A 26,369-nucleotide genomic window follows, 5' to 3' on the forward strand; every position below is an offset into this window, starting at 1 on the left:
GTTTACTCCGCAATTTCATGAAAAAGGCATCAAAACAGTTCAGTTCCTGACCTTAAACAAAATGATTACAGAGTTTAATGAGGACGCTCAACCTGCGTACCATTTAAACAAGTGCTGTTTGTTGATTGTGTTGACTCCTGGAAATAACAGGTCTGTGAACCCAATGACATTTGATACATTGGGAGGGAGGGGGGGAATACACAGAAATGTTCAAGGTAGTTCAATATTTCATACATAACCTTTGCTTACAAAAAGGTATTTTACAGGATACAATACTTTGAGATCTGCAGGTGTCACATATCAACGGTACTGTGGATGAATGGGCTAATTCCAGGGTGCATTTACACAAATGGGTCAAGGTTCAGATAGTTCCAGTTCATGGTGAAGCTACATAAGACAAATATGAGGGGTAATTTAAAGCAGATTTAATACCAACAATTACCGAGTATAAATTACATTTGAAAGTCAAGAAAAGAAAATCCAACCACAGAACCACCAAGCATGGCTAGTCTTTAAACAGTTTATTCATACACTCATTTCTCCTTTTGATTTCCTTGTTCCATAAGGAGGGGTCTGTTCATTCCTGCAAGAAAGGGATTATACTTGTTAACCCAGAAGACAGACTTAGAATTGTTATTTATTTTCAAAACAATACTATACCATTTTCTGGCTGGTCAGAGCTCCATTGTTGAAACACCTTTCCAGGAATATGAAGCGGAAACTTTTGTACGGAATCCGTGGGGGTCAAAGATTTCCAGGGGTCTTCAAAGGCCTTGTTGGCCTCAGGCTTTAAATGTGTGGCACTAAAAGATTGTTCAGAGGGCAAATACATCTGATGGGGTTCATCTGTGGAAGTAGAAAACGATGGCAAACCTGATTCATCAAGCCTTTGCATGTAGTTGGCATTACCAAGTAAGGGAATGGACATTACTTCACCCAGCCATTTGATCTGTTGGCCTTTTTCCTGTAGATGCTTCAGATTCTGAGGATTAGTATGCCTTCCAAGAGTTACAGTTTCAGACTTTGCAGTATGAACTAGGTCTCTAAGAGGTACTGGGGAATCAGTGAAACTGTTGTGCTCCCTACCCGGTGGACCATACGGTAGCAGGAGATAACGTTGTGAGTCAGAATGAGAGCTCAGAGTCTGTTCGTGTTCGCTTGAGCCAGTCTCAAATTCCTGTGAGTTGTTATGGGCAACAGAATCATTCTGAGTGGGCACTGGAGCATCTTGGGGCATGTGGTAAGAAGATAAATATGTGTCAATTTCCCCTTTATAGTCACCAAATCTTTTATCCAAGGACTGATGCACATTGGCTGTAGGTTTACTTTGCTGCTCTGATGTACGCTGAATATATTGGTTGGATATCAAATTAGGCCTGGAGGGATTAGTCTCACCAATTGGCTGATTGCTTTGTTTGGGAAACCAAATATTATATGGCTCATATTGTACCACTGGCTTATCACCTGAAGCCCGAAGTTGAGATAGATTACTGTCAGCTGCAGATTTGTCTTGTTGCATGTTTAGCAGCTCAAGATATTGTGGCATATATGACAAATGTGGATGGAGGGAGTCTGTAAGAGAATATGGGTAAATTGGCATTTGCAGATTTCCAGTATTGCTGGGACCACTTCCAGGTGGTGCAACAGGGTTGCCATCTTGTGGTTGGATATATGGTTGCTCTTTATCTGCTACTAGAGGGAGCAGAGGTGTAGTTTGCGCAGAGGTGAAGGCTGTAGCAGTTTGCAATGTTGCTGCCTCAGTGAGCTTTTGAAGGAATGGAGCAAATTCCAAGCCACTTCCAAAGTCGTCATATACCACTGAAGAGAGAAATGGCAGACCAGGATAAAATTGAGCTGCATCTTTATCAAATCCAGTAGGAACAAAATTGAAATGTTGATGAAAAGCTATTTGTAGACAGCAATTAGAAAATCCAGATGGGCAAAAATGAGGGCAATACACAGAGGGCATGTGTGGTGAACTCGACTGAGGGACTTGTAGGGGAATACCAACATTACCAGTTTGTGTAATGGGAGAGTCTGGAATTTTTTGGTCATTTGCTAGAGCAGAAACCTGTTGCTGCACAGTGGAAACAGGTGTAAAATACTGTGGCTGGTGTGAGTAGTAGAACAGGTTAAAGGGGTTGTGAATGTGGCTCTGTGGAGGTTTGATAGGAGGCTGAGAACTTTGTCCTGGTTTTTCCACAGGAGTTCCAGCATTTGTTCCAGTACCAGGTATTGCGTGTAGTTGACAAGGCTGATAAACCTGTCCCTGACTATTTTCACTTGCCGGTACTGGGGCTGCAGTTGGCATGTTTGCCACCAGTTGAGAATACAAACACATTTGCTGGGGAAACTGGTCCTGATGAGTTTCAGGCTGTGCTGGTTGAGGAGCAGAGGGCTTTGAACCCTGCTGAGTTCCAGGCTTTGGTTGGGGATAGAACGGGAAGAATGTGTGGTATCCCCCTCCCTGAGAGGTTCCAGGTTTTGATGGCTGAGGGACACCAGCTGGTTTTGGGGTTGGCTCTGGTTGGTTGTAGAACGGGAAGAATGTGTGGTATCCCCCTCCCTGAGAGGTTCCAGGTTTTGATGGCTGAGGGACACCAGCTGGTTTTGGGGTTGGCTCTGGTTGGTTGTAGAACGGGAAGAATGTGTGGTATCCCCCTCCCTGAGGGGTTCCAGGTTTTGATGGCTGAGGGACACCAGCTGGTTTTGGGGTTGGCTCTGGTTGGTTGTAGAACGGGAAGAATGTGTGGTATCCCCCTCCCTGAGAGGTTCCAGGTTTTGATGGCTGAGGGACACCAGCTGGTTTTGGGGTTGGCTCTGGTTGGTTGTAGAACGGGAAGAATGTGTGGTATCCCCCTCCTTGAGAGGTTCCAGGTTTTGATGGCTGAGGGACACCCACTGGTTTTGGGGTTGGCTCTGGTTGGTTGTAGAACGGGAAGAATGTGTGGTATCCCCCTCCCTGAGAGGTTCCAGGTTTTGATGGCTGAGGGACACCCGCTGGTTTTGGGGTTGGCTCTGGTTGGTTGTAGAACGGGAAGAATGTGTGGTATCCCCCTCCCTGAGAGGTTCCAGGTTTTGGTGGCTGAGGGACACCCGCTGGTTTTGGGGTTGGCTCTGGTTGGTTGTAGAACGGGAAGAATGTGTGGTATCCCCCTCCCTGAGAGGTTCCAGATTTTGGTGGCTGAGGGACACCCGCTGGTTGTGGGGTTGGCTCTGGTTGGTTGTAGAACGGGAAGAATGTGTGGTAGAAGTCACCATGAGGGTTCTCAGAAAGTGTGGGATGCAAAAGCCCTGGTTTCTCTGGTACCATTTCAAAACAAAGTGGATGGAGATTGTGAGCTTCAGATGCTGGAGGGTGTGTGCAAAAGAGAAATGGGTGATGAGGTCTCTCTTTATCCCTTGGCTGGCTTGCAGGTGGTTTCTGAAGAAACCCAGGTGGAAGATTTAATGGATTTTGATGCAAATGTTCTTCATATTTACCTGCTGGTGATTTTGTGACAGGTGGTTGTGTAGAGGGTGCTCCAGGCAAAGGTGACTGAGAATCAAATGGAAAAGAGAAGAAACTTTGCTCTGTTCTTTCATCCATAGTTTGACTAACTGGAGGTGTAGGGGTAGGACTCATTGGCTGTGCAGTAGAAACACTATCTGGACTTGCAAGGCGACCATAAAGGAAATTTTGTAAGAAATGATAGTAAGGAAACTTTGAATAACTGACTTCTTTTGGAACCTGACTCTGTTTGTCAGGAATCTGTGGGTACATTAGAAATCCTGGACCCTGGGGAGCAGTTTGATCTAGAGCACGAGTTAAAGTAGAATCGGATGTAGCGGTGGAATACAACCCCTTGCTAGAATTTTCAGTTTGCATTTGAAAACCCTTGGCAGGTTCAGGCTGAGCCGATAAGAGCGATGGACATGAAATTTTTGTTTGTCCTTCTGCAGCCAGTTCAAGGGTGTACAGTCCGTCCTGTCAATAAATGGAAAGATTTAAAAGATTTTCCCCATTTTGGGAGGTGGTTAGAATTAATTTTAAACCGTACCTTCGTCTCCAGGCATGGTGTATAGTGTACAGAGATTACCACACCTTCAGGATGTTCCACTATGCCGAACACACATCTCTGTGAGGCCTTCAATAATGGCTCCCAATTTCCATTCACTGCGAATAAACTTAAAATTGAGTCATCCTATTCATTGCAAGAATGAATCCTCAAGATGTTCCATTCAACCAACATGACCTAAGCAAGGACATGAACAAAAGAGAAAGGCAAAAACTCACCATTTACTTTGATTTTAGAGGCAGTGTTTGTCCAGTCTATTTTCACAACCATGCCCCCAGCATGGCAGGTGACCATTGGAGGGTTGGATGACAGGTGTCTCATCAACGGACATGACATCCTCACTGGAAGCCCCCACCAACGCAATGGAAGAACGTAGCCGTCCTCCTACAGCCAACGCCAACGATGCAGTGTGATAAGAAAACGCACCGCATGCATGATTCAGATGTGCAGTGTGTTCAAAGCAAGGTTAACCTACCTCAAGTATGACAAAGCAACCATCATAAGGTGCAGTTAAGACCAAATCTGTACGAGTCGACCTGATAGTGTAACCACAGCTTGAAGGCAACTTTGACAGAGACAGGGGAGACAAATGACCTCCTGGGGAATTAAGTTGGAGGATGATGAAAACATTCACATGAAACTACTTTGTGCATCCTTCACTGGTTAATAAATGAGTGATTAACACAGGACTATAGGGGGAACAGGACACTTACCCCTGTCCACAAAGAGGAGAGATGCAGGGGTAGAAGTAGCATGGTGAACAAGAAGCTTCATGGAATCCCCTGTGCATTCAACCTTTGGATCCAATTTAAGGACATGTTGTATCGCTGCAATGTCTGGCTTCTGCTCATCACCTTGTTCATTCAGCTGCTTGTTGTGCCACCAGCCTTTGTTAAAAAGAGTTTAACACATTTAAGTAGGTAGGTATGTAGTCGTCATCCAACTGCTCCAACGCCAGTGCACACGGATTTAATCACAAACAAAATACTATCCATGTATGAGGCTTCATAGACGTCCTCAACTTTTTAAGTTCAGCCATACTTACCCATATCCGCTTGGTAATCCGTTTCAAAATCCAGTATGTCGCCCGTGGTATTGGTTCCATTGAGTTTAGCATCTTGTTGCAAGCTTTGTCCAATTAGGAGTCTTCCATGGTGCCGATGGCTTTTTTCAGTTTGACTTTGCACAAACGCTAAAAGTCCTGAACACAGTAAAATTATAATGCCCCTGCTCTCTCGACACGCCATTAGAGCAAAGAAAATGCACTGCAAACAGTAGCCTGAGCAGTGTCCTCACTCTGGTACTAATTATTGCTAATGAGGCACCTGAAGACAACAGGTGCTGACAATTGTGCTGTTGAGGGCAGGCTGAAACACATTTTGGCAGTGGTACTCAGGTTGCTTAAGTTAGATGTTTTACAGTAGAACTGTTATCCGAAGGACTATATTAACACAAGCTCAGATGTGTTTCAGAACTGATTTTACATGACGCTGTAAGATTTTTCTTATATGCTGTTGGGGGGGGGGGGGGGGGGGTAATGCAGTCTTATCCCAACACGAATGCATTTACATTATATATATATTATTACTATTAATATATATATTTTTTTGTGAATTCAAAGGTTTCAACAATAAACAGAAAAGTGGTAAGCAAGTTTTAAGACAATACAAACACTGCTAAACACTTTTTTTTACCTAGCATATAAGGCTTCCAAAGATACAGAATGTGATGACCCCTGTGGGGGAAAAGCGCCTACGGTGATGCACATTACATCCAGGATATTTTCATTGTACAGTTAGAGGAATAGTGTATTTTTCTCCCTTTTTTATGAAGATTATATATCATATAGTTTGTAAAAGTGGGAGCCAGCAGACGCACAAAATGGATGACAAAAATATATATATTTTTTTTTCAAAAAGGCATACTTTGATGTACAGGGTCTGGTTGGGTAAAAGTTGAATATTAAACAAGTTAATCCTTTTAGTCTACATAAATAGGTCTTTCACACAGTCCCATCAAGAGCTTGCGTAAAAGACAGAAACAAACATTTTTTTAGTACTTAAATCTTAATTAAATGCTGGTCAGAGGTGTGCTTCATTACAGTTGTTCTTAGCACAAAAGCCTTCTAGGTTTGCATTTCAACTTTGAAACAATGACTTTTGTAGTCGTATGGAATTCTACAAACGAGTGTAAACCGAGGCCCATCCGAGCAATTTCGTCCTTCACAGACGTGCAGCAGTTTATAAAAAATAATAAAGTGTTTATTTCATTAAGCACTGAGCAGTAAAACATTTTCATAAGCCATTTATTTTTCTAGGATTGAGAAACAGAATGACAGATCCTCACGACATAATACAAATGTAGATGATAAATAGATGATTGTGTGCAAGAACTCATGGGCTGTAATGGCTTTAAGTGAAGTCAGTTGCTACTTATCATTTCTGATGCACTGCATCACACAAACTCAAGACTCACAAGACCACAGACAGGACATACCAGCGTCACCTCTGGTTGGAATAACTTTTATTTGATCCGTCTGTAAACAAGTCATCTCAATTCATGGCAAATAGATTTTGTGGCAGAAATTACCAACTCAAAAGACAGACGAAATATTTTTAGTTTGCTTTTTTTTTGTCAGTTTAATTCCATACATATTCCACCAAGTCTGGGGATTACAGATGCCAAAATATCCCTTAGAAGCCATTTCTTGCTGGGACAGCAGATAAAAATCCAACTAACAGATGAGACATTGGTTTTATGGCACAGAATACAGTTATTCTCAAGATTTTCACAACTTACAAATGTTCTTATTCCAACCAACACCATTTTCAATACATTTAGTGTACACAGCACTTGTTTTCTTTAATATACTAAGTACCATACTATGACAATTTGAATACATTTAATGACTAAAGCACAAGGCAAATAATTCCAAGGTGTTGGAGCCTAGCAGCCTCAGTTTACAGTCAAAATGCATTCATACTGTGATAAAATGACATTGCCATTTCATTGGTTAATGAACATGAAGTTAGCAACAAAATAGTGAAGACAAGTTTAGTGTTGAAGTCTAAAGAAGCAGTTACATGTTTTAGTCACCTAAAGTTTTCTTAGTAACTTGTAATCAACAGGTGATGCCAACAATCATTCAGCTGAATTAACTTTGATAACCCTCTTCTACTGAAAATTGGTCCAAATGGGAGGGTAGTGTGTAGTGATTTACAGCTAAATTTACAAATAGCAAAAGATGACCAGCACATCTCAGCTGTCAAGAGGTGGAATGTCCATAGACTCCAAGATGTGATGAAGTTTGACAGTCTCAGTAATGCTGACAGTACATTACACTCACAACAGCCCAACACCACATCATGAACTTATGACCACATTCAGGTACAACAACAATTTTGTGGCAGCAAAAGGAAATTTTGACTGTGGGCATCAAATTAGTACACACATACAGGACTTTGTTGTTGCTTTAATGGGTGTTAGAACACTTGGAGGTGGATGCATATGAGAAGATGGTTTTGGCTGGAATAAAGGGGCAAAAACTAAAGGAACAGGGCTGGGATTTGTATGGTTGAGAATTGCATGCATGCAACCTTTTAATGTGCACATGCCAATTAAAAAAAAAAAAAAAAAAGGAAAAAAAAAGGAATTGAGACGTGATCTTATAAGTAATGCTCAAGAAGATATAACTATGCCCGTATTACATGGGTTCTTCATCTTTATCTTTATGGAATACAAGCCAACTTGCAATCGATTTTCAGATTTATTCAATTAACATTTCAAGGAACACTCCATAACTGGTGCCAAAAGCATTAGCAGTACAATGTATAAGTGGGAGAGGTTAAGAAAATAAAATAAAATGAAAAAGTAGTTAAGCAAAGGAGAGTCTGGAAATTAAAGCCAACTGGATAAGAAGTAGCACTATATGCCACCTAATCCTGGAACTAGTGTCAACACAACACGGTGAGTGGGAGTGAACTGCTGAGTTGACAAATGGGCGGTGAGATTGCTCAAAATCCAACATTTCTTTAGGTGCACAGCCAATGTATGTGTTGTTTAGTTAAGATTTCCACCAGGGACTACCTCCTTTCCCATAACTAAAACAAAACAAAAAAAATAAAAAATACAGAAAAAAAAAAACCAGAAAAAAGGATGAACAAAACAAAACTGAAGAGCCTCCCCCTGCAGGATGAAGGAGGAACAAAGGTGACACAGTATCTTACTACTCTTTATTGCTATTTAAGGTTTCCACGACAGTTGACTGCTTGACGGGGAAATCTTACAGCAATATGTTTCTCTTCGTTTTGTCCCTCAATTTTATCTAAGTGAGCTTGAAAATATTAAAATCCTGACTGCTTCAAGTATTCTGCCATCTTGAAAGCTTTCTTATTCAATCCACCACCATGGACCCCCTCTTTGCCCATCACAAGAACCAAGACTGAAAGAGAAGAGAGACAGAAAAACAAAACAAAAAACAGGACAGTTAATGAATGTAAAAAGTTAAAGTGAAGCACATTAAGCAGGAACTAGTTATATTAGCCACCTCTGGCACCCTCTTTACTTTCATTACCCCCTACCCGAACCAGAGTTTGCATTCCCACCCCGCTATGACTGGTGTGCAGTTATTGAGATGTTGGGGTAGCTGGTTGTTGTGGTGTGAAGAGAAGTGATGGCTGACATTAGGGGAGTGACTGGGACGCCAGTGATCACTGTCTAGCCTCCTGGTGGTGTCGTGGGCCCAACTCGACGAAACACTGATCAAAGGAGGTTCCCACCTGATGACCCCAATGACATGTTGGCCAGCACTGCTCACTGGTCTATATAATGGTTACAGGGAATTATTCAAAGTCTGGTCCATTATTATTATTATTATTTTTTTTACCCTTAGCACAAGTTTCTTGTGTTTACCTTGAATTATAGTATTCAACACACACATACACAAGATAGAGGTAAATAACTGTTTGCTACAATAAAAATAGCCCAACTGACACAATTGTAAAACCCACACATTTCACTTTGGACACCTGGACTTAAAGAAAGTCCCATTTACCACTTAGGTATTTTTTTTAAAGGACCTGGAGCTAGATAAAGGACAAAAACAGAAGAAAAATGCAAAACAAGTGAAGAGATGCACTGCAGAAAAATATAGCAGAAAATTATTTGCTGGAGTTTCAAAAAGTTTGAAATGTATTTTTGAAAGAAGCTGGAGCTGTATGAAGGCAGAAAAGTACAGAAAAAGAAGAAACATTCAAAAAGGACTGGCAGCTGGAAGGTACTGCTATGATTCAGAGGCTTCTAATTCAAAAAGTAAAGTCCTATGAAGTCACATTGACTGAAAGAGGACAAAATTACCTACGTTTTAATGCTAAAATTATTTCTGTGGCTTTAAGGTTTTGGAAAGTGACAGGTTAAAAACTTTTTTTCTGAAGAATCTTTCTGTATTCTTCCATTCTGCCAGTAGGAGCCTCCACTCTACACATGAACAGTCTGTGTCATTGGAATGCATTGTAAACTCAGAAATCAAAGATTTTACTAAACTTTTTTATACTGATAGTTCAAAATCAGCCAAATATTTTAAAAAGCTGCATCATTCAGTAATAGTTGAATGTCTTGTGAGCATTTTAAAGTTGGAATGGTATCTCCAGCTGAAATAATGCTGAAGTAGTTAAGTTTGAAAGAGGAGGAAGCTTTAATGATTTGGAAGGATTTACCATTACTTTTAAAAAGGGAGAAAAATTTGCACAAAAACCTTATTTTAAAAATTATAGAAGTTAGAAACGCCAAAAGATATTGCCACAATTTCCAGAAAGCTGAACGTTTTGTGCAAAAATGGTTTACAGCATTTACAATACAATTCACAATTAAGACTAAGGTGCAAAGCATCTAAATGGGCCTGATGGTAAAAGGTCAGTGGCTGTTCCACTGGTGCATATTGAAGCCCAGCATGCAGAGCACGAACAGTTTCAAGTTAAAAAAAAAAAAATTGAAGTTCAAAAGAAAGAATTTTTTTTTTTTAGTTGCCGTGATGACAAATTGTTTCCACATGAACAATTTCGATACACATTTTGTGAGGACCGTTCGTGAGGATGTTAAGTGAGAACCGAGAGTCTGTCAGAGATTTATTTGGCATTTGCATTATTAGACACCGAAGACAGGAAAGGGAAACACTGACCTGCACTGAAGTACAGTGGAACCTCAATTTTCGTGATTACTCCATTCGACAAAGTCTGACGAAAACCGAATGCAAGAAAATTCATCCGTTCCAGACACCCACAAATATTAATCTTGCCTTCTTTATCAAAGGGTTGGCACTCAGAACTTTCTTTGGCCCCATGGTGGCTTATTTAGCACTCAATCAACAAGCACAGAAAACAATGGATTATTACGAAATGCTTCGGATGAACACGCTAACTTAACGAGAAACAAAGGCAGACTGAGTCACGAATGCACGGGATGCTCTGTGTGGGCACATGATTCCGGGAAATGAGTGGCTGAGTCACAGGCTGACGAGCTTGGTACGGACCATTTTCAACTGTGCGAAAACCGAGCGGCTGTACGAAAATTGAGGCATACGAAAACCGAGGTTTGACTGTACATGTATAGCATTTTCTGTAGAACCGCTACCTATGAGCTTTGCCTGAAATCATGTTATGTTGTTTGATTTACACGCCATCTCACTGCTGCTTACATGAAGATAACTATTACATAGTCACAAAGCTGGAGCCAGCATACGTTATCTCTTAAAGAAAATTTATTTCATTTGATAATTCATCCTAACGATAGCCAAAGTAGCATTTGAGTCGATGCTAATCAGCAACCACTATGATAGTCCTCTCCAGTGTTGGTCTAGTTACATGGAAATAGTAATTAGTTACCGATTCCTTCTTCAATAAAGTAATCCAGTTACTTTGCTGATTACTTATTTTCAAAAAGTAATCGATTACTTTAATATTTACTTAGTTACTTTTCAAAAACATGATGCAAAACCTGAGTACGCTATAAAGCAATAGGCCCCAATTCTATTCTTCTGCACATTCCATCATATAGAATTGAATCAAATGAAAGTCTTTTTCAAAACACCCGTCAATCTTAAGTCTATTTTCCCCCCGTTTAGCAGGAGAGGGGCCATCGGAGGTTTGCCCGGTGGAATTGGTGGTAGCTGCAGCGGTCATGTCAGTGGGGGGGGGGGGGTGTTTCCACATTACTGTGCCGGCTTGCTAGGCGCTTGCTCAGATTTGAGGTGGAATTTTTCGTCGTAAATAAAAAATTTTCTTCCCACGCAGTGTACAGCGGACGCAAATGTTTTTGTCACTTTTTACCGAGTCAAACTCAAAGTAATGTCGGTACTTCCAAACATTAAACGCTGCATGGTCCTGCTCTCTCCCGCGCTCCACGTTATCTCTTATTGATCTGCACAGGCACTGACGTCACACCGTTCATAAATGATCTTCATTGAGCATTCGAAGTGCTGCATCGAGGGAACACATGCTCTGCAGTTCTCCATGCTGGTAGGGAGGTGTGGCTGTGTGTTTGTGTGGTTTCAGGGGTTATAGCCGAATCCTTGCTTTTTCTTGCGATCACAGTTAACAACAGTAAACGATGGCAACGAGGTGGAGCAGCTGTATTTAGAGTTGGAGCTCATCAGTATGGAAGAACAAATGCTTATATTGCAAATGTTGAAGCGCAGGAGACAGAAGATGTTTGCGGAGGTGGTCTGTACGACCGGTCGAGGCTGGGAACGGGTGAATTTACAACACTGGTTCACCCACCGAGGGACCTGAATGAACAAATGCCCTTTCAATACTTTCGAATGTCAATGGGCTGATTTGACGAGTTTCTTTGCCGTGTACAGCCATTAAGACCGGAAAAAGCAACTGCCGAAAATTACGTTCTGAGCGGACCAATCACAGCCCTTACGGTCCGTGTCTACGCGATGTGCAGTTAGAATTTCTTTGGAGGTGCATGTCAGGCTACGGCGTAGGGGTCCACGGCAACGAAATGACAGAGAAGTATAAACTACACTTTAAAGAACTCCGTATTCTGGCTGATCTATGGAGTGCATGACTCATGGATAAGTCTGTAACAGAATAATTGCCAATTATAAACTATGTGTTAACATTCCCAAACGACTGTCACGTGCATACAACAGGTACAGCTGTGCTTCATACAAGCTTCTTGTTTATTTGTCAGTGACAAACAAATTTAGTTTCTAATCTAATTTTTAATTCCCCCCCACACACACAGCGCGTTGACATCACAGCACCTGGTGTTCCCTCATACTGTCAGAAACCGCTACATCAGTGAAATCCTGCAAGAAGAAATCTGTCGGAGGACCTGCTGGGGAAGCCATGTGACCTTAAGTGCTGCAGGGACCAGGCCCCGGTGCTCCAGCTCTAGCACTGATGATGGCAACTGAAAGAGGGGGCATGTGGCCGAAGGCGGTGGGCTAAAAACAAACACTGGACAACTGAATGTCTGATTAATGACGGTCTCCAATGTTTGCTTGCTATTTTCAAGTTTACATGTTTTTCTACTTCAACGTTAAAAATATTTACAGTAGAAAAGGGAAAAACAAAACAAAAAAATATTGACCTAGACTGTTAAACATTAGACCTTTACCTTTTTCAGCTCTCCCCACAGAAACATTGTATGTAGGTTCTCCTCCTTGGCTCTTTGTCCTGATGTCCATTGTCCTGTCCCCGTCTTCATTGAGGCTGTCTCGAAGGACAGAACATTTCTTTGAGCCCAGAGTGAGACCGCTGGTGTAAAAGGTCTCTCTGTCCTTACCGACAAGGACATCTATTTCCTGAGACTGAAAGATAGAAAACACAAAACCACAAGATTTAGACCGTGTCGGAAGTTTAGATGCAGCCAACACTCAGATTACACAGTGTCGGGTACATGAAGGATATCAACACAACACTAAACTGATGCAGTAATAAGAGCGAGGAAGGCTTGCATTCAACAAATAACGGAAGTAATGTGACGTATATGCACCGTACAGGCTTTCATGCCAAGCCAATCAACGGATTAAAAAAATAAATTCATTCCTCTAAAATAAACGAATTCGAGGATTGAGCGCTAATGTTGAAAAAAGACGAGTTTCTTGAAGGCTGGCAAGACGTCTGCCGGAGCCGGTAAAGCTGCAGCTTAACGTTAGCTGTTGAAGCCGCCGGCCACACAAAGCATGCACACTCTACTGTCAGTCTACTTACTGGTTTTTAATGAGCATAGCTAATTTTTCTTCATATTTTGGTGGTTGCCCACCTGTGGGAAGTAATTTGAATCCGTGCAAGCGACAAAAATCGAAGCACTATCCACACGAGGTCTAATCCCAAAACGTTTCCTTAGCAGGAAAAAGCCAATACAGGCCTCCCACCAATAAGCTAGTTAGCACACTCCAAGCTAGCGTAGTAACATTAGCTTGCTAGTCATTTAGACCCGGCGAGGTTTGAGCGTTATACAGTCTGGAGATGCATATCACGGTCTACCAATGCAGCTGTTTTAATTCAGATTGCCTCATTTTCACTCCTTACCGTGATATTGCTGAACGTACCACCGGGAAACGCTGCCCAGACATATTTGGCTTCCAAATACCCAACAATGGCGCTATCCTGACAGCTGCCATCTTCCATTAGGTTTTCCACGTAGCTTTGCCAAGACATACTCAAGAAATTGATCCTGTATATTTTTTTTAAAAAAAAACTACAGTTCGGGGGTTGAGGATGCCAAAAAAGATACACGATTTTAGAATCTCCAATCTAACCCACACTTCGACGTTAACCAACGGAAAGGCTGGGGTAGCACAGAAGAGCCAGAGCAGTAAGGCGGCGGCTGGGTGTAGTCCGTATCAGATCACTCCGCACAATGAGCTCTCCTCAGCTTTTATGGAAGCACGCGGCGGAATAAAGAGGGCCTTACCACCTCAGATGATAGTCCATGTGCCAGACCAGAATTTGGTACCACTCAGGGTGGAAAAATCTAGAAACATTTTTTGAAAAGGTACATGTCCATAGATGATATTTTGGTATGATAACCCATCCTAAGTGGTAGCTTGATGACAGTTATCAGCACATAAAGTTATCAACCCCTTACAATAAATAGGCCTCTAAACGCAGACGGCATATCCTGTCTTGTGCTCATTTTCAGACCTTTACTCATATGTTATGAGAGCATGTTTGATAGTATTTTGTTAGCCCGGTTTTTTCATTGGAAGCTCAAGAACAAGCTGGAGAAATCGTTTATTAAAAAAGTATTTATTAGTGGTCACAAGTAGAGTATATTGCAGCGCTGGACTCGGAGTGTCAGAGCTCCCGCAGGAAATCCGTCAGGCCGAGCCCCGTTATCCGGAAACATGTTATATTTATATTCAGCTTTATCTCACAGAAGTTGTATTCACACTTGTCAGAGTATAATTGGCCAGTTTTGGGTGACATGCTCAGGCCAGCTGCTGTCCTTGTTGTGTTCTTTGGATGTGATAAACAATGTGTGTGTGTGTGAGTGCTGTTTTAGGCGTGGATCTACTGTACCAGACCTATCTGCCCTAATAGAGATGTTTTGTCTGACCCAGTTGTTTATGTCCTTCTAAGGTCTTGGACCATTTATGGTCATCTGTTGTGCAGTATGAGCAGAGTGGAAAAGTACCAGCTAGGAACATAGGTTATTTAGGAAAATACAGAATATGAATTTATAATGTCTAAGATCAAAGCCAATTATAACAACTCCCCCTTTTGACATGATTTAATCATGTCAACTAAATGAGGTAGGACTGTTATATTCTGTATTGTGTCACACCTGTTAGCGGCAGCCAACTTAGCAGGTCCCCAAACTGCAAGTGGCCACCGACCTTGAGGTGCAGCACAACCAGACAGGAGATTCTTGTTATCCCCCTTTTGATACAACTTCATTATGTGAGCTGTTATGTGTAAGCTGTTCTTCTTTGTGATTATCAGCAGCAAGCCAGTTTTGATTGCATATGCATGTGTAAAACAATTGTAATGCGTTAGCTAAACCTTTCTGTATCAGGAGTGTTTATCATGATGCTGGGAACAGAACCTCTTTCCCAGAATAGTTCAACCTTCATTACTCAACTGATCATAACTCTGCAATGAGCACATTTCATAAAAGCTATAAGTATCACGCCTGTACGTGTATGCAAGGAATAAATCAATAAATGTTTCAATATGTCTTAAAATTAGTGTGTGTATGTGGCCCCGAACCCAATCTCTGTGTAGAATCTTAGTTCATTTTGGCCCAAAACTATATGTGGTTTAAGCAGTGGCAAGACCCTGCTCACCCATAAGTACCATTACAACACATAACAATAATTAACTAAGCTACAACAATTCATAAAATATTGAAACCCAAAAAGTGCTTAAGGCAATTAACATTACCATCAGGATCGTCCACTGTTCGCAGCGAATAGGAGCGAAAAACCCGATGGCTGATATCCGGGAAAATTCTCCTATGGCCCCATTCCCCCTTGGCGACCGACCACTTAATTACCTTTCAGTGCCTAAGGTCCCGCTCCGAACAGCCGATTCACACCAATGGCAATGGACATATTTATGATTGGCTATGATTAGTACTTGGTCTACTTAAAATCATTAAAGTACATAGGAACATCACAAAACACAACACACAAAACAATACAGTACAGACATTTAAACATGATGTGAATATGAAGATATGACCCTGTTGAGAACAGATGAGTAATGATAGATGTAGTGTAAAAACTGACAATTTCTTTTGAGTGAAAATTTTATGATAACATTGTGCAGAGTGGTGCAGTGCAGCTCAGTGTCTTCTGGTCCAATCCTGTCACTGCTTGGTGTTTGGTTTTCCTTCTTGCTGAACCTCAGTTCAGCAGTCTGAGCTAACTAGGAAGGAGAGGTTACCAGCACTTCACTTCCACAAAGGGGTCTTTACCACCCGTTTTCCCTAACTAATCTTTTTCTTTGGGACAATTCAGGAGAGCATTCAGATTATTTTGTTGACAGTGGTTGAAGGTTGTGTGGTTGTTCAACCATTATCTTGGCATGATGATCATGCCTCCCAGAATTTCAGACTGACGTCTTGTCAGTCACTTGGCTGTGAGTCCTGTAGAGGTTCTGCTGCCGATGCAGTTAATTTGAGCTGTGGATGAATGTTAGCAGGAGAGAACCGAGCAGCACAACATTTCATTTTCACAATGTTCTATATTCAGGAATTCCCTTTTAACAGATTCAATCCCAGTATTCATTGGTCGACCAATTAAGTTTTCATATGAACCCCAAACAAAAACAAATGAATAAACCGAAAAAAAAAAAATAAATAAATAAATGAAATGAAAAACAAAACAACTGGCCAGTTGATAGAAACCATGTTTTAGGACAGTACCGTAATACTCACCAACCTGCTGTACAGCATTAATGAGAAATCCAGTACCATCAACTTTTTCTGTGGAAAAACTTGAAACCATTTAGAGAAAACAGCAAGACAAAGACAAAACACAAGACAACATAGAACAAAAGACAAAAGGAAGACAACGACTCACAGAATTTTGGGAAAAACTTGAGAAGTGTTAGTAAACTATGATTAATGGTTGTATCTCCACCCCCCCGATGAGACTTAGTCTCCTCCGTATGTTAGTTCTGCTGAACTCTTCCACTGCAGTTTCTGCTCCTGTGTTGCTGCTGCAGGACAGAAATGTTTGTGGTTAGATTTCATTTTGGGAGCAGCACAGCATCAAGAAAGCAGCCATTTCTTCTCAATGAGTAACTGATTAACCTTTTTGGGATAAATATTGTCTGTCCTCTTAATTCAACTCAGAGTGTTTTTGATAAAATTTCAGCACGATCTGCTTAATTCTCACTTGTTACTTTATACTAAATTCTATTTAATTCTTACCAGTGGCTGTGTTTCGTGATGCTGAGCCATCCACAGACAGTTCAGGATCAGCATTAATTTTTAATTTTTAATTTTTTAATTTTCATTTGAATTAGAAACACTTCATGTGGTACCAACAGTGTGGCATCAGAGTTTCTTATAACATCACATGATACAATAAAATATTTCCATACAAATTAGAATCAAAGACAAAGGTTTATTCTATTTTTCTATTTGTCTTAATTCCTCATTTATTTATTTTTTAGATGAGCCATGTGGCCTTGTGCTGCTAACTTTTTCCTTAGCAGTGCCACAGCATCGCACTTGTGTTGCCAGACATCAGATCTTTGGTTGGTTATTGATCACTGTTATCTTGCATGCATGCTTTGACCTAAGGGCCCAGATTCTTGATATTATTTTGTAATATTTTTCTTTGCTCGTAGCAGTTTTGGAATGTTAGCTAAATTGTTCAGGATCCTTCTTGTTTTTTCTTGACATGAATTAGACCTTTAATTGTGCAGTTCAAAGCTCTGTGCTTTACCTTACTTAGAGCAGCTCTGCCTCAGTTTATTATGTTTTACTTAATCTTTACTTCTTTCTTCCAGTATGTGTGGATGTATGTGGGTGTGTGTGTGCGTATAGATGTGTGTGTGTGTGTGTTTATGTGTGTCTGTATGTGGCCTTGGGTTTCACTGTTTTGTTATATTTTCTTCTATCTTGTGAAGCACTTTGTGTTACATTTTCTTGTATGAAAAGTGTTATGAAAATAAAGTTTGATTGATTGATTCATTGATTAAGTGCACCAGATTAAACAACTTGGGTCATCTCCCGTGTAATTTCTCGAATGGACCAGAGCACATGATTAAAACTGTTCTCACAGAACATTTTATTCATCCCATTCATATCCTTTTCTTTCGACCAACATGTCATGACTGAGCACAGATTGGATTGTACATATTGTTTCTCAATAAATTGCAATTGAAGTGGATTGTTGCCATTTTTCAGAGATCTTTTAGTCACCTGGTGTGGAGTGGTGGGAAGAGAGGGTGTGTCCAGATTACTGTTGTAGCTCTTTGTCACTTGAGCTTTTAATGTCTGACTTTCACACAGGAGAGGTGTGAAAATTAGTTATTGTAACCTTTATTGTTTCTGCTACTGCGGTTCTACAGTCTAGTCTCCACAGTAGTGTTTTCCTTTGGTTTCATAGTCAGTGGTCCGTTCAGTCTCTGATAGAGTTTTAGTCCCCGTGGTCTAGTCTTTGTCAGTAGGTGAGGTTCCTAAGTCAGTCCGGACCTCAGTTAATGTTCTTTCGGCAGGATCTTGAGCCTGAGTACAGTGATCCTTGTGGATCCAGTTACTCAGTCTATTCTCAGTCAACCATACCTTTACACAATGTGTTGTAGCTTCTTCGTCCTGTCCATATAGGAGAGGACCAGTTAAGTTTGTTCACATTCCTGGTCCTGTTCCTTGGTGAGTATTTATGTAACCTGTTGAGATATCCTCATCACCGTGTTATTCAGTTGTTTCACATTCACACAAGTTTCCATACTGTAGTACAACAAGGGGTGAGCCTGTTGGTGCAGTTGTAAATGGACAGGGTGTTTCCTCCCTGTCATGACCTCATGTGGGACAACATGACAACATTCATGGTGGCATTTGGAGTAAATCTTAGGCTAACACAATACGTAGAGCTTCAGCCCAGGTTAACTGTGTGTCTGCACAGACTTCTGTTCGGCCTTTTTGATGGTTCTATTTGCTCTTTTCACTAGTCCTTGTAAAGCTGGGTGAGAGACTGCACCGAGCTTATGTGTAATTCCAAACATCTTTTCTCTTAGTTCTTCATTAGAAAAGTGAGTGAGTACCATTGTCTGATATTATCACTTCTGGTACCCCATATCTTGGAATAATTTCTCTTGTAAGCCATTTAATGACTTCTTTTCCTTTTTCGGTTTTAGTAGGTGTGGCTTCTACAAATCTAGAAAAGGGATCCACACCCACTAGAAGATATCGTTTACCTTCAATCCTGTTTGCTGCTCCCATGTCAGTACAATCAATTACTATCTGCTTCCAAGGGGCATCAGGTACTGGGAAACTTGTCTAGTCCTGCTTTGAGATTGAACAGCTTGCAAATTTCACAAGATTGCACAAGATATTTTATCGTGTCTTTTAGGTGGGGGTGCCACCAGTGTTGTGAAATTAGCGCTGTTACTTTTGAGCTAGCACAGTGTGCTCTATTGTGTGCTTCTTGACATAGCAAATTTAGTAGTCCAGTTGGAGCTACTATTTTGCCTTCATGATTCCTCCAGAGTCTTGTTGAATCCTTTTTTATTTTTTTTTTCCGTTCCATGCTTGCTTTTCAGATGGTGCCGCTGCTTCGTGAAGTTCTTTAATGTTTTCTAAACATAATTCTCGTTGTGATTTTACCTCCAATGTTTTCTGAGACATCTGGTTAAATGCAGTATACCCTGCTTTTGTTTTTGCTGCCTTATCTGCCGCATTGTTGCCTCTCGCTACTCTCCCATCTCCCTTTTGATGTCCTCTGCACTTGACTATAGCAACTTGTTTTGGTTCAAGTATGGCATAATATAGTTCGAGTAATTGATTTAAGTGTTTAACCGGGGTGCCTGCTGAGGTCACAAAGCCTTTCCTTTTCCAGTGACACATGTCTGGTATAGAGGCATGTCTTTAACTGTAAACACTGTTTTTGTTTTCATTTCACTAATTTATTCAATGTTTATTGTTAGATTAATTAATATTTATCTGCAGGGTTAGAATTTGCTAATAGTATTAATATAGTGTTCAGATGTACAGCTCTCTGGTTGCTGTGGCTGTTTTTAAATGTGCCATGAAAACAAACCTTGACTTGACTTGTTATGAGTCAGACTTACTGCAGCGCAGCTGTCTTTAAATTTCTTTTAGAGTTTTCTTCTTTAAGAAACTCATTGGTGATATCTGACTCTCGTTGTGCCTTTTATTGCCGTGTTTTTGTTAATTTCCTAATAATCTAACTCACTTTAAACCTTTCTGTAAAGCACTTTGCTGCTCTGTTAAGATAACAGATCAATTGATTCATAGATCTGCTGCAGTTAAATAGTTAAATGGTTTAATGAGATCAAATATAAATACTGATGATGAATATTAACTCAGAATTGGTGAAAATAAGCAGAGGAGAAGTATTTAGATCAGCTAAATTTTAAGTCATGTTACTGTGAACTCTAACACAATAAAGGCTAACCTTTAATGCTTTAAGATGGTAAGAAACTGTCTGACACCTATCTGTCTGACCTTGCTGTTAAATCCTGATATTTTCTAATATGTCATATGGTCTGACTGTCCGGTCTCAGACCTGCTTCAGGTGGAAATCATAAAGTCTCAATTTGTAGAACATCTTTTGTTCAGGCAGTTTTTCCATTAAAGGATCAAAGATTTAAATGCTGTGTTTGTTTGTTTGACTTTAACTTTTTAAGAGAGCTGTTAAATCTTAATTCAACAACAAACTGGTTCTAATGTTTAGTTTTAAACAGTCTGTTCTTCCTGGATTTATTTTGGATTTTTTATTTTGTTATCTCTTCACTGTGATACGTGCATTGAAAAGCGGATTTCAGATTGTCCATTCAATTTGGTATTTCTCCCATTCATCCATCCATCCATTTTCTATACCGTTAGTCCGTTAATCGGGTAGCGGGGGGGAGAGGCTGGAGCCTATCCCAGCAGTCATCGAGCAAAAGGCGGGGTACACCCTGGACAGGTCGCCAGTCCATCACAGGGCCACACATAGAGACAAACGAGACAAACAACCATGCACACTCACACTCACTCCTAAGGACCATTTAGAGTCACCAATTAACCTAACATGCATGGTTTTGGACGGTGGGAGGAAGCTGGAGAACCCGGAGAGAACCCATGCATACACGGGGAGAACATGCAAACTCCACACAGAAAGGCCCCAGGCGGGGATTAAACCTGGAACCCTCTTGCTGTGAGGCTATGGTGCTAATCACCACACCACCGTGCAGCCCCTTCTCCCATTCAAATTTATTTTAAAATAAATTAATTGTTGAATTGATGATAAATGCTCTAGTAAAAACTTCCATTATCATTGTAAATTTTTCGACTAAATAACTATATGTAACTCTGGTACTCTTTAAGTACAGGCCAATGATCAATCAGAATCTGTCCTCACTCTCAGGGCTGAATGAGGGAAGAGGGAAGCAGGGTTGGGATGAGATAATCTTAGGGTGAGAGCATTTATGACAAAGCTAAGGATATCTAACCTTGTCTTTTCCAATTACACATGTCCACATGTACAGTCTAAGCTGTTTATGCTGAATCTGTATAAATGGTCAGTTTTTTCTTTTGCTAAATGGCATGCTTCTGTTATTGAGCATGCGCGATGTTGGGAAGAGGTGTCTTATCTTCTAGTGTAGTAGGATGTGTCCCTGGAAAAGATGACGTTGTGTCTGGCACATGCTGTGTTAGTGGTGCAGAGGACTGCGTCTGAATAGAGAATTTAACTTCTCCTAAAAATGCTGACAGTCTGCAAGAAATGTTTTTTTTTTTTTTTCGTCTTTATCTGCCCTTGCTTTCTGGAATAAACCTGCCTCCTTTAGCTTTGCTGTTGCTTGATTCCTACTGCCTGTTGCTTGTTTTAAAAACATGGAGAAATCCCTCAGTAGCGGTGGAGCACTTTCACACCCCCCAAACATTCCTCTCTCTTGCATTTCTCTCGTCCAGTTCACAACTCTCTCAGTCCCTCCTTTTTCATCTTCTCTTCGAACCTTTTTTATCCATCTAGTCAAGGTGTTAAACAATACCGACCCCAATGAGCCGGGTTTACCTGTTTTCCACTTCTCAACTATGATTTGTGACATGTTTAAATCAGTGTTAATCAGAATGGGTGAATGGCGCAATGCCCGAGTGTTGGACCCGACCAAGAAGCTTCTACACAGAATCTTTTCCTCTGTGCGCTTGATCGCTGGGGGTTCTCCCAGTCCCTTCACTCGTTTTAATTCACCAATCTCTGTAACACCCTAACTAAATTCCCCTTTATTTTCTATTCCAATGCCCCCCTTTTACAGAACCACTTGAGATCTGTGTCAGTGTAGGAATTCTCGATCAGTCTCGACTGCTCGATACACTTCCACTAACACAGTAAAATATCAACCAAGTAGCAAACCACCCCACATTTTCATGAAAAATAATAAAACTTAGCCCTGTGTCCTTATGCAGAGATAAACCCTTAGTATATCGTCTATGCACAACATCTGCAGAACCACCGCCGATTGCGGAGAGAAAAAAACAAAAACAGACACACCGCCAATTGCGGATTTTACAGTCCAACCACCAAACGTGAAGTAATACAGACCCACCGCCGATTGCAGATAGAGGTCCAAGCGCCCTTGTGCGCAGAAATGACCCACACAGTCTATTGTGAAGTAATACAGACCCACCGCCGATTGCAGATAAAGGTCCAAGCGCCCTCGTGCGCAGAAATTACTCACGCCGCCTATAGTGCAGTAATACAGACCCACCGCCGATTGCAGATAAAGGTCCAAGCGCCCTTGTGCGCAGAAATTACTCACATCCGGTCATGCAGTAATACCGAGATTACTCACACCGCGATAGCGGACTAATAGACCCCCGCCCATTGGCATCTAATTCCTATTCAATTTAGAAGACAGGATGAATTTATGTTATCTTAATTTATGTCTTTTATTTGGCCAAATTGTACTAAACTAGGACACATATGACTCTCCCTATGTGAGACTATGTGTTTATACTTTACATGTGACCACCTAGTAAACCTGCAGACACAAATTTTGTGCTTTTGATTTAGTGATCGGAGGACATCCTAATTCAGACTATTTAGTTTAGAATGACCAATGTGCAGAAATTTCACATATCCTGATACAAGAGGTTTTCTGCTCACCTTGTGTTTTAGGCGCCTTGAATTGTCTGAAGAAGAGTCCCCTCCAAGCAAGCTCCGGAAGTCCTCGATCGGACACGGTCTCAGAGTCAGCCAATCCGGGTCACGGCACCAATTGTTAGCCCGGTTTTTTCATTGGAAGCTCAAGAACAAGCTGGAGAAATCGTTTATTAAAAAAGTATTTATTAGTGGTCACAAGTAGAGTATATTGCAGCGCTGGACTCGGAGTGCCAGAGCTCCCGCAGGAAATCCGTCAGGCCGAGCCCCGTTATCCGGAAACATGTTATATTTATATTCAGCTTTATCTCACAGAAGTTGTATTCACACTTGTCAGAGTATAATTGGCCAGTTTTGGGTGACATGCTCAGGCCAGCTGCTGTCCTTGTTGTGTTCTTTGGATGTGATAAACAATGTGTGTGTATGTGTGAGTGCTGTTTTAGGCGTGGATCTAATGGACCAGACCTATCTGCCCTAATAGAGATGTTTTGTCTGACCCAGTTGTTTATGTCCTTCTAAGGTCTTGGACCATTTAAGGTCATCTGTTGTGCAGTATGAGCAGAGTGGAAAAGTACCAGCTAGGAACATAGGTTATTTAGGAAAATACAGAATATGAATTTATAATGTCTAAGATCAAAGCCAATTATAACAATTTTGAAGTGTACAGTCCTAGCTTTCATTTACACCTACTTTTGGGCCTATCTAAAAAAAAATAAAAAGGTCACATGGTCAAAGGTCAAACAGTCTCAACAACTATTTGTCCACTATTTTCACCTAAACTTTTGTCTCTTTTATAGCACTGTGAAATGTAAGAATAACACTGACACAAATAACAAAAAATTAAATACTCACAGGACTGTAACAATTCAGGAAATGTATAATCTTCCCATAATATCCTACCATGAGGAATGAATATGGGTCTTAAAGGGAAATATGGGCCCAGGTGAGAATTGACAATAACTGCTAATTATTTGGTATTTTTCAGAGAGTTTTTATTTAGTTTTGCCCTAATCATCACATCCATCATCATCATCATAGTCCACAGTGAAGGCAACTTCTTCATCCTCCTCCACCCTCTGATTTTTGGATGTTTGAAGAGAGGTTTAGGGACAACTCACCCATCACCTCTGCTGCAGTTGCTGAGGTAGTTAAACCTCAGGCTGCAAGGTCCAGGGGAGAGATGAGATTCACCCCGGTGCATGGGAGTTTGTCCCTTACAATTTTGTTGAATGGTGTTGCTTTGTGAGTTTGGGGAATCGGGCCCTTTCTTACAGGCCATGTGGTCCCAGTACAAGTGAGAGTTTGGTACGGATTACGAACGGTTAGTCACACTCATTTCAGGTGTCGCTGGACTCTGCCAGAACTTCCCTTTGTCACAGATTCTGTTCATAGCTTTTATAGATATAATTTCTAGGTCCCCAGTTCAGTCAGTTTAGGACTGCAGTCTTGTTTTTTGCAGATAATATAGAGCTCTTGGCTTCATAGAGCAGAGATCTACAGCAGGTTCTGATGTATATGAGCTGTTTTTGCTGCTGTTCTCTTTTCAGTTTCTGATTAATAAACTTGTTCAATGAGTAATATGTCAAACTAAATGCAGTCATAATATCTCCTGTTCTGCTTCACTAACATGCAACATAATACATCCATCATTCTATCAATAGCTTAGCAGTGTCCTCATCTGAAGTGAGTTACCAATCTTAAAAACTGTGAGGTTTGGGCCTTGAAAAACATCACCAAGTTAAATATTTCTCATGTGTTTGCACATAGCTGCAGCTCAAAGAAGAATTAAGTCACATATCTGATTCAGGAGATGAAACAAAACCAGGTGAATGAATTTCAAACATTTCTCAACTGTGAAGGAAAATTCATATTGCTATAGGAACATCCTAGATGGGCATAGGCTGGGTCACTCCTGTTTTATCAACAAATTGGATTTTTTTCCACCTGCAAAGCAGTTTCTCAGCTATCACTGTGTAAAGGTACAATTTACCTCTGAAGAACTGTTTTGGGAGAGCACTTATTACAGACCACATTCTCACTGTTCAGTGGCTTTTCATTTCTGTAAGTTCTAATCTTTATTTTTTTCCAGCACTAAATGACCAATATGTATACTGATTTCTTATAACCACATAAGGATCTTTACTGATCATAATGACCTGCCATGGCAAAATTTTTGTTTGTATCTATTTATATTCTTAATAAACAATCATATTCAAGAACTGGCATGAGACGTTATGGTAAAAATCAGCGTAAGCCAACTTAGATGAGGAAGAGTTCAAGAATAATTTAAACTAAAAAAAAATTAATGAAGGGAAAGAAAATATAGTACCAGCGAGAGATTCACTCTTTGGTCACTAGGGGCAATATTGTCCACAAATTCTGAATACTCATGACTGGTCTCGATAAGAGTCAATGAGCAATTTATGCAACAGTGAACAAAAGCATATAGGAAAACTGTTCATCCTTTGTGAACTAAATTGTTTTGTATGCAGTGTTTTAAGTCATGTGCCGATTCACTCACTTTTTCTTTTCACACGTGAATATGCCCAAAGTTTTTTTTTCCTCTCAAATCAAGTGCTGTATGATTCACATGATCCGTTTGGTATCGTTGATTTCTAAAGTAACCTCACATTTTGCTGTGTACTTGCTGATGTAGAGGCCGTAGAAAAAAAACTTAAGTGTAGCTAAGTAAAATAGTGTAACTGCACAGTCTGCCATGCGCTTAACACAGTCCAGTATGTGAATGTGTGAAGTCCTGTGCAAAAGGCTTCACAAATCATTCTAAACAAAGAACCCACGCTTAAGAACACGTCTTAGATTCTGTCTTCAGTTTTTATGCGGCCACTGTACAACTCACAGCAGTGTGTTTCTCGATAGGTGTTCTGATAATAACTGGACCACTGCAAAATATAGAAATGTCAACAAGAAGTGAAAGGGATAGAGAGTTGATGCCTTCAGGTGCCCTCTGAGATCGCTAGGCTGTGAGTCGTTCAGCCGTTGCTGAAGTGAGTTGATGTTTTTTTAAAAAAATACATTGCAAAACAAGGTCAAACGACAAGGAAAATTCTCAGCAACATCAATTATTCACATAGCCTGCACGCGCTCATCATAAATTCCATTTATCTTCTGTCATTACTTGCCATGACAGGCAGTTAATGACAGGTACCCTTAATTTAATTTTTGTAGAACGTGTTTCTAAGTGTTAAGTCAAATGACCACAAGTCAAATCTGGGATGATGCTGTGCTCCAGAGAGTTTAACCAGTTTTTAGAGGAACATTATCAATACATCGCTCCATTATGCTTTATCTTATTGTATTTTTAGTTAAAAAAAAAAGACAATTCTATCAAGTGACTGGCATTTGCTGTTTCATAAAAAGCTTTGAAGCTTATTTCTACGCGGATAGGCATTGCGCGATTTGTATTTTAAGTTTTCCGACGGTTCGGTGAAGGCAGCATTAAAAGGAATTCACAGACGACTCGTACGTAAACACTTCTGCGCGCACTACCTACCCACGAT

The 26,369-nt window shown here is 40.6% G+C and overlaps 1 protein-coding gene across 1 annotated transcript; it reads right to left on the reverse strand.

The window, feature by feature from the left end:
• Positions 1–6,564: 6,564 nt before the first annotated feature.
• On the reverse strand, positions 6,565–13,916 carry pfn2a (profilin 2a). The gene is made up of 3 exons (XM_072363283.1): positions 13,598–13,916; positions 12,681–12,873; positions 6,565–8,499 (listed from the first exon to the last, which is right to left on the reverse strand). Exons 1-3 carry the CDS (start codon positions 13,724–13,726, stop codon positions 8,402–8,404), a joined length of 420 nt encoding a protein of 139 aa, XP_072219384.1. The 5' UTR covers positions 13,727–13,916; the 3' UTR covers positions 6,565–8,401.
• Positions 13,917–26,369: the final 12,453 nt, after the last annotated feature.

This window comes from Leuresthes tenuis, unplaced genomic scaffold (genome assembly GCF_036924035.1).
Source record: "Leuresthes tenuis unplaced genomic scaffold, fLeuTen1.0.hap1 SCAF_14, whole genome shotgun sequence".
In the NCBI taxonomy this organism is placed as follows: Eukaryota; Metazoa; Chordata; class Actinopteri; order Atheriniformes; family Atherinopsidae; genus Leuresthes; species Leuresthes tenuis.

What these genes read in the sequence shown, in the direction of transcription:
- pfn2a (XM_072363283.1), bottom strand. Translation starts at nt 13,726, where the DNA reads ATGTCTTGGCAAAGCTACGTGGAAAACCTAATGGAAGATGGCAGCTGT. An exon ending in GTACGTTCAGCAATATCACG is followed by an intron (nt 12,874 to 13,597) that starts GTAAGGAGTGAA and finishes TCTATCTTTCAG; the next exon opens with TCTCAGGAAATAGATGTCCT. An exon ending in TGTGGGGAGAGCTGAAAAAG is followed by an intron (nt 8,500 to 12,680) that starts GTAAAGGTCTAA and finishes CTTCTCTTTCAG; the next exon opens with TCTTGGTTCTTGTGATGGGC.